Source organism: Lytechinus variegatus, chromosome 14 (assembly GCF_018143015.1).
Source record: "Lytechinus variegatus isolate NC3 chromosome 14, Lvar_3.0, whole genome shotgun sequence".
NCBI lineage: Eukaryota > Metazoa > Echinodermata > Echinoidea > Temnopleuroida > Toxopneustidae > Lytechinus > Lytechinus variegatus.
The window spans coordinates 22232382-22242107 of NC_054753.1; the positions used below are offsets into that span (position 1 = coordinate 22232382).

Sequence of the window (9726 nt, forward strand, 5' to 3'; positions counted from 1 at the left end):
AGGGTGTCGAATGCCTTGGAGAGATCAATAAAAATGCTTGTCCAAAGTTCTTTTGTATTCATCATCCGACAGATATTTTATTAATGACATATAAATATGAATTTTCAATGGAATTATTATTGCGAAAACCAAATTTGGCTCGGATGTAATTACTAATTTTTTTCAATAAAGAGATATAATCTTTTATACAGTGCGTATCAAAAACAAGTTTACACTTTGAAAAACTCCTGTAAAATTATACATTTGTAATATCCTGAAGATTTTTCCACACTTTTACATTGGTACAGATCCATTTAAGCAAATGACGATATAACTGTCGGAAAATATTTCCGCTTGAGTGAGCACCACTTACTTTTGAAAAGTTAGTGTAAAATGATTTGCGCAAAACCTTGAAATAGTTATGCGAATAAAAATATACCTTAATCATGAAAAACACGTTGAATTTGGCTAATAAAATCAATTTGAAGATATCTTTTAGTTTTTTAACTTGTTTCATTGCCCAAAACACTATGAAGAGTGCATTTCGCCCCACCCCACTCCCCCACACACCGAGGCCATCGTGATGGTATTTGCTTTGCACCGAGCTATGATCCCCATGTAAGTGCTTATGCCGTTTTCAGTAACTCATGATTTTTTGGTCCGTACCAGGCCCGCGCTAAAATAGTCCGCACCAAGCGATAAAAAATGCTTTCAGTAACTATAGCAGAGCCGCGCCACTTTTACGATCACCCATTCAAAAACTCGGGCACGTAAGGGCAAACTGTCATGGTAACTGAACACGCCATATACAGAGCGGAAGTGCTCCGTATTCGCGCGGTAAATTTGATGTACACGCGATGCGGAGGCACGGCCAGAATTGTGTGACCTTTGACCGTGTGAGGAATTTTGGCCGGGGCCTGGTGCTGCTATCCGTTCATAAACTCTTTGGTCGGCGCCTGGTGCGGGCCTGGCGCTGGTCTGGTGCTGATAAAAGCAGCACCAAAATAGCCCGGGCCTGGCGCGGGCTATTTTGGCCCGCGCCATTCATAAACTCAAAATTTTACGACTTAGCCCGGGCCTGGCCCGGGCCAGCGAGTTACTGAAAGGGGTATTAGGCTTGATTTTCATTTTGTTAGTCACTGTCAAGCTTGGGAAAAGTCTGGAGAAGCAAGTATTAAATGAAAAATGAAATGTAAACCCACATTAAATGATAAAAACTTGTGTGAAAAAATGCTGGAGATGTCTGATATAACTTTTGGTCAGATTCAGTTAATTCCTCAGATCCAGCTGGCACAAAAAGGGTAAAGGTTGTGCTTAATAAGTTTTGAAATTTCAATTTGGGTGGCAAAATTTATACAAAATGCTTGAATGAATCTGTTTTATTTCAATTGACTAAAGTGCAAGGGAAATGTAGGAGGAATGTTTCGCAGGATAAGTTTGATTTCGCCCTTTCCCCTCGACACAGCGTGAAAACAAGCATTTCTGCGCAAACAGATTTCTGCGAGCTTTACAGAAATGGACAGTGCTCACTCAAGTGTAACAGTCTTTCAAAACTTTTACTTTCATTGGATAGAGGAGACCCAAACCCAAGAATATATATGAAAAAAATACCCACATGTTGTATACTTTTTAGTTCCCAGGGCTTTTTCAAAGTGTAAACTTTTTTTAGGTACGCACTGTATAATTAATAAGCATCTATTTTGGATGACAGGATAGAGATGGGTCTGTTGTTATTTACTTCGGGTTTGTAACCCTTTTTGAAAATTTGAATAATTTTAGAGACTTAGTTTAAAGAAAAAAATACCTTTCTTTAAACATTGATTGAAAATATAACATAACGGATTGGCTGTGGAAAAATATACACGCCTTATGACTTCACACAATATACGTGTACCATCAAAACTACCCGAATTGCTATTCTTCATGTTTTTCACATGTTGAATTATTTCGCTGAGGCTAACAAGTGAAAGGAATATTGAGTTGGGCAAATTTATATCTAAATAATCATTAAAACATTTTCGGGGTTTGGAATGTTGTCCTTGATATCCTGAATTATGTCACCATTGTATTGTACATAACTAACAACATGTGAACCTGCATTGTTTTAAGTGCATGGTTTATTATTTCCCAAGTCTTTGTTTTTTTGCCACATGCAGTATGTAATGAATTATGATAATATTTGCGCTTACTGAGTCTAATAAGTGAGTTTAATCTGTTTCGGTTAGATACATACTTTCACCGTTTCAGTATGTTTTTTTTTAATTTGCGGTATAATTCCTTCTTTTTATTAATTGATTTAATAATGCCCCTCGTTATTCACGGTTGTCGTGGACATTTACGATTTACAACATTCTGAAGGGGCAAATACTTATTGCATAACTCCTGAAAATTACAAATAAAAATAATGTCGAGTTTGAACAGGTAAGCATGGGGAACATGAGACTGCACTTTCAAATTCTTGTTCATTTTCAATGTTATAGAAAGGTAAGAATAGAGTCAAGGCAATGCATGATGGACATGGTGAATATGCATTGATACTGAGTCCTAGGAGGTGTGCAATGTACTCGCATATATAACAGTATCAGTTATGTCATTCACATTATTTTTGCAGATAGAGCAAGAGAGTGTATAACATGGGCCAGTGGCGTACCGTGGGTCACGGCATTGGGGGGCACCAGCAAAAATTTTGAGTCACCAAGTAAGCGCGCGAAGCGCGCTCAGTTGCTAATTATGCTGACCTAATAGATATATTTTAAGGACAGTGTCATTAAACAATATGTATGTCACTGATCACATAATGCGAGCGCGAAGTGCGAACTGAAAATTTTTATATTCAGACCTAAAAGGGGAATTATAGCAAATTTTTGTAGTTTTGTAGTCATGATATGTACCTGTTTCGCTAAACAAACAATGCGAGCGCGAAGCGCAAGCTGAAATTTTTGTATATATTGATCCCAATCAGACATTTTAAGGACTATATTTTAGGAATATAGTAAGAGTATACATATCTCACCATAGTATTCTAATGCGAGTGCCAAGCGCTTGCTGATTTTGTTTGAATTATATGCATCCAAACACATAAAGCAATTGTCATTGTAATCATGATTAAAATGTGCATCTCACTAATAAAATATTGCGAGTGCGAGCTAAAAATTTAGGAAATTCAGACCTGAAGAGGGACATTCTAAGGTTTTTTTGTAGGAATTCACGACGACCCTACGTATTTCATTAACCAAATGAAGCGAGCACGAAGCGCGAGCTGAAATTTTTGTATATATTGACCCCAAACATGGATATTTTAAGGACTATTTTAAAAGAATCCAATAAGAGTACACATGTCTCACCATAGTTATCTAATGCGAGTGCCAAGCACATGCTGATTTTGTTAGAATTACTAAGACATACTCTTTGTAGTCATTGTAGTCATGATTATCATACGCATCTCACTAGTCAAATTGTGCGAGCGCGAGCTGAAAAATTTGGAAATTCACACCTGAAGATGGGCATTCTAAGGCTTGTTTGTATGAATTCACGTAGACCAATAACCAAATGATGCGAGCGCAAGCTGAAATCTTTGATATTCAGATCTTTAAAAAATTGACATTTTAAGGACTGATTTTAGGAAATCATGAAGAGAAGACATATTATCTCACTAATCCACTAATGCGAACGTAAGCACGGACGGTAAATGTTTTATATTAAGACCTTAAAATGATATATCACTACATAAAACAATAATTCGAAGTGCGAGGAGATATATTCGGTGTATATTGACTTGAAAACGGGAGGTTTTAGTACAACAGGATTATACATGTATATCTCATTAAACAGACAATGTGAGTATCAGGAACAATGAAGACGTAGGCCCTGAGCAAATTATGTTTCATAAAGTTATATATATTTTTTATTTTTATGTAATATAACATAACATAATTATAGTATAATATAACATAATTAACAATATTTTCTTCCTTCCCACGTTGTTTCTTTCACTTTCTCCCTCTTCTCTTTTTTCCCCGTTTTTTTTTTGGCCAGCCGATTGGGGGGGCATGTGCCCCCCCCCCCGTAGTTACGCCACTGATATGGGCAACACAAATGCAATTAAACAATCACGTCAATTACACAGTAGAAAAAGAGAAAGATTTACTCTTTCCAATAAGATTACTTCTCTTCTTGGGTTTCGATTTCCTTTAACACTACAGGTGAGTAAAATAAAAATACCCGATATACTCTCAAGATATTAAAAAAATATGGAAGATCGACATATTCACCGTGTACTGTCCAGTCCAAGAGATTCAAGAGATCTTGTTCACATGTGATGAGTTTCTTCATAGTCTTTTTATTAGTGGAGGGTAGTGACACAAATACTCTGCCATCAGTGCTCCAACAAGATAAGATCTGTCAGATGGGACGCTGCGAGAAACTTGCAATCAATTAATTGCAAGTCAATTTTCGCTATTAAAATCAACAACAAGCCTTTTCATTAATTGTAAAAGTGCAATTGATTGCTGGTCTGCTTGCACATCAACAAGCATCAACTGCGTCAACTTTGCAGTTGATTGCAAATATTTTTTCCTACACCCCCTGAAGTGTCATGTCTGTTACGTGAACATGGCGGAGTTACCCTTTTGTCACATTTATTTCTTCTTTGTTTTGATGAGAATAAAGTCGGAATAGGGTTGTTTCAAAATCATCTTACCTGTGAAATTAGCCATGGTAAGTAGTAGATCCCTGCTGACACTGCAATTGTCTTCGAGATCCTTGTGCACCGTTTCACGTGGAGACTCTTCATGAGATGTAGAGTTCGTTCCACCAATTGCTCCTTGGAAAGCGACTTCTGCGGTTGTTCCTTGACACACCGGCACCAGCAGGAGGAGGCCTCGACGACCGTGGGTTCTACCGGGGATGAGTTTTGGTTCGAGAACCTCACCAGCCAGCGATTCACGAAATTTCGGACACCAAGCAAGAAGCTAATGTAACAAAACATGCCCAAGAGTAGAAGAACGCCGTTAATTGACAATACCAGAATCCCATGCGCGCGGTAGTACTGGTAGTGTAATCCGATGCAACGTTTAGTCCTGGACCCTTCCGAGTCGAGTTCAACAATGGTATTTTCTGCTAAGACTTTGGCGAAAGGTGTAAACGACAAAAGAATGGAAGCCAGTAATACACACGCCACGATATATTTTATCAAAGCACCACTGAGTCGTGTCCTGTACAGAATGGGTTTTCGTATGGCAAGGTAGCGATCAACGACCATCAGGGTGCATATGGAAGTTAACATTAACTGGTAAAAAGTCCAACATGCGTGGAAGAGACCACAGAGGAAACTGGGCAGTGGTTTTTCAGCTAGATACGCGTAGGCGATGAGAGGGCATAATGAAAGTGTCGAGGCATAATTCACTAGGGCTATACCACCAATTAGGATGTTTGGATTAAACACGTATTTATAAGAGTGCACCACCAGTAGAGTTAGGAAATTTGTGATGTTGACAATGACTGCGATTGCAATGATGATGGAGGCGTGGATAATATCCATGCTTTCGAAGTCTTCATCTTTCTCAAATGTCGTCGGGGAGGCGGATATATTCTCAACTGCCATGTCAGGGGAGAGCGTGCAAATACGCCAATCCAATATAAAATCAGCGACCAACTGGTAGCAGAGGCGAATGACCCGGTGATAACTTCATATCAGAATAAGATGAGCAATCGATGATTAAATCCGAGAGAGCATTCGGAGCTTGGCTTGTTTCCACTGACTGTGCATCGAGGTAATGAGCGTGATTGATCCCATGCAAGAGACATTGACGCTATGTCTAGCCAAGGATAAAGTGCTTAATTGTTTGTTGTTAAGTTGTAAGCACTCACGCGCGCTGATGAGTTTGATCATGTTGATTGGCCGTGCGATCGACATCATCAAATTTTGCAGGCAGCACGTGCCTCACATTGACACGGCCGCGATTCGGCGAATTTATATGCGCCTCTTTTTTTACCAAGAGCGGAATAATCTTCGTCTACGACGTCATCACTCCGAACTACTTTAGTAACTTCCGCAATTTTATGACTGGGTGATTATAAAACTGTTCTGATTTTACAAATAAGAGATTTAGTGATAACGAGTCAGCAAGATGTTCGTATAAGGTTTGACACGACGTTTGGCTTGTCCTGTAATCCTTTTTCTAAAATATCGAGAAAATAGAGATCGCCAATAATACGAGATCATAATTTGGGTAATTACGTACCAATGAGCTAATTTGGAGCCGTTAAACCTTTGTGTATTGAGGGCATGACTTGAAGAGGTCGTCTGACCTAACAGCTTTCGAAAGGGATACAGCTTGTCCATTGATGTTAAGAGGGTTACTAGAAATTTGTAATTCCTAATTAACTTGTTACTAGTTAACTATATGAAGAATGTAAAAATTAAGTTTCAATTCCAATTCAATGCCAATTCATTAAATCATGAAAAGAGGAAAGTGTACGCAGTAATAGAATGGCTAGGAAACTCTGATGAGGGGCTGCTGTTTCCCTCCCCCCTCCCCCAAAAATGTTCATAAAATATTTTCATTTTTAAATGACTTTCATAACTGTTAAATCATTGCATTTTTACGTAATATTCGTAGTGTTTCCTTTAGTATCTGTCAGGCTTACATTTTTACAATATCTAATAAGGAGATTTATCTCAATTTTTTTCTCACTCATTACGGGGGGAGGAGGTTCGAAATAGGAATCTCAAAATAAGAAATAAGCGTTCCCTATTTACATACCCTATCTGATATGCGCCGGGCTATAGTGGGCAAGTTACTGGTCGCGCGAAGCAGACTGACGGGCGAGGCCGAAGCCCGAGCTCGGGCTGCGCCCTCGCCCGTCAGTAGTTTGCCCACTAGCCCGACGCATATCGGATAGGCTATGTAATTACATCACTCGGTATTAAATCGTAACTCGTGAATCGATATGCCTTTCATTATGATTTAGAATTTATCATATTTATGACATGCATTAACCCACCATTATCAATTTTTTTTAATGATAGGCAGTATGATATGTCATAGTAGATATTTTGTACATAATGACCAAAAAAGAAATAAATTAATGTTTGGAAATTTCAAAATAGCCCAAAAAATGGACACACTGAAGCTTTCCGGCATGCACTCATTGGAGTAACATCGCATGAATGAACAGACTACGATGAGGGCATGTCTGAAAGCTTTATACTAAAGTTTAGTATATATATATGTTCTAATAGGATTGTAGGGATCAGAGTCGAGACATTGGCAATCTATTTATATTCCTACAAATGAATAATCAATATCAATTGAAGGGCTTTCCCTCCCACCAACAACGTGCGTAACCAAGAAAGAAGGGCTTTGTCGACGCACACATTATTGCGAGCGCCTGCACACAACAGCGAGCGGACATACACACCCACCCGCACACACCCGAGCATCAACCCACGATACCAAACACACAATGTGTCACACCTGCACACACCAGCACCGCACACACAGGGCGTCCCGACCCACGCACACCCTCCAACGCACCAAAGCGCACACTCCCTGGGAACCGTAACACATAGGTTGGCGATTAATCGTATGCTTGATTTTCACGATTGATTGTACATTGTAGCTACAATTAATCGTAGAAGAATGATCAACGATCATTGCTAAGCTTTGTGTTACGGCCCCTGATGGTCATTCGAATTACGATAAACGTGGGAAATGCCAATTGGTCTAAACCCACTTGATCTACGTTCCGTTTGGTTTCTTCCAACTAGGTCGAATCCTCGTGCGTCTACATACAGTTCATCACATTTTATCTAAATTTCATTTGAACCCTTTGGTTATTTTTCTCTAATTCCAGTTATGCAACACCCATTTCGTCTAATTTCAGTTAGGCTATACCAATTTCAACTAATACCCAGTTAGGCAATACACATTTCGTCTAATATCCAGTTAGACATTACCCATTTCGACTAATTTCAGTTAGGCAATATCAATTTCAACTAATATCCGGTTAGGCAATACCCATTTCGTCTCACTTATCCAGTTAGGCAATACCAATTTCATAATTTTCCAGTTAGGCAATACCCATTTCGTCTAATTTCTGTCAGACAATACCCATTTCCTCTGATATCCAGTTAGGCAATACCATTTTCGTCTAATTCCAGTTAGGCAACACCAATTTTGTCTTGTTCAGTTTAGGCATACCCATTTCATCTAATATCCAGTTAGGCAATACCAATTTCATAATTTTCCATTTAGGCAATACCCATTTCCTCTAATTTCTGTTAGGCAATACCCATTTCGTCTAATTTCTGTTAGGCAATACCCATTTCCTCTAATGCCCAATTAGGCTATAACCTTTTCTTCCATGTTTTAGGCAATACGCAATTCGTCTTATATCCAGTTAGGCAATACCAATTTCATAATTTTCCAGTTATGCAATACCCATTTCGTCTAATTTCTGTCAGGCAATGCCCATTTCCTCTAACATCCAGTAAGGCAATGCCCATTTCCTCTAATATCCAGTAAGGCAATACCCATTTCGTCTACTCTCCAGGAGGGCAATACCCATTTCGTTTAATTCAAGTTAGGCAGTACCCATTTCATCTTCTATCCATTAAGGCATTAACCACTTCTTCTAATTCCCATTAGGCAATACCCATTTCGTCTAATTTTCAATCAGGCTATACCCATTTCGTCTAATTTTCAATCAGGCAATACCCATTTCGTCTAATTTTCAATCAGGCAATACCCATTTCGTCTAATTTTCAATCAGGCAATACCCATTTCGTCTAATTTTCAATCATGCAATACCCATTTCGTCTAATTTTCAATCAGGCTATACCCATTTCGTCTCATTTTCAATCAGGCTATACCTATTTCGTCTAATTTTCAATCAGGCTATACCCATTTTGTCTAATTTTCAATCAGGCTATACCCATTTCGTCTAATTTTCAATCAGGCTATACCCATTTCGTCTAATTTTCAATCAGGCAATACCCATTTCGTCTAATTTTCAATCAGGCTATACCCATTTCGTCTAATGTTCAATCAGGCAATACCCATTTCGTCTAATTTTCAATCAGGCAATACCCATTTCGTCTAATTTTCAATCAGGCAATACCCATTTCGTCTAATTTTCAATCAGGCTATACCCATTTCGTCTCATTTTCAATCAGGCAATACCCATTTCGTCTAATTTTCAATCAGGCAATACCCATTTCGTCTAATATCCACTTGGTCTAGCCCAATTTAGTCTATATGAAACAGTTTTCTCTTGACAAAGTGCAAAAGTCATTTATGATGGGTATCGTGCTATTTGAGAACAAGGCCAAGTGGGTATTCAACTAGGTCTAGTATAGACCGTAATGGAAATTAGACCATATTTATAGTAGACCGAATGGGTTTAGGTCAGGTGGTATAAGACTATCTGAAAAGTAGTCCAACTGCTTGTAGGCCAAGTGAACATAAATTGATAAGCATCTTCGTCGTATGTATCACGTGACTACATGACAAATTACTCCTCACACATGAACGTTCCGCTTTATTCATTGTATTTAATTTAATATAAAATATGATATTCAAAACTACACAATACTTTTTGAACCTACATTAAAGGCAACATTATTTAAATAATACAAGTATAATTCTCACCTTTCATGTAGAAAATATTCGAAAACTCAGCTTTATATATTCATCAACATTATTTATCCAAATTATGATATGTTTATATTTCAAATATATTGAT

The 9726-nt window shown here is 38.2% G+C and overlaps 1 protein-coding gene across 1 annotated transcript in view; it reads right to left on the bottom strand.

Annotated features, from left to right (window-relative positions):
- The window catches only part of LOC121427273, a 36478-nt gene extending 30897 nt beyond the window's left edge, over positions 1-5581 (bottom strand). The window contains exons 1-2 of the mRNA XM_041623610.1: positions 5384-5581; positions 4679-4949 (exon numbers count right to left, since the gene is read on the bottom strand). Coding sequence (XP_041479544.1) covers positions 4679-4949; positions 5384-5581 — 469 coding nt within the window. The remainder of the gene's footprint in view (positions 1-4678; positions 4950-5383) is intronic.
- Between the last annotated feature and the right edge of the window lie 4145 nt (positions 5582-9726).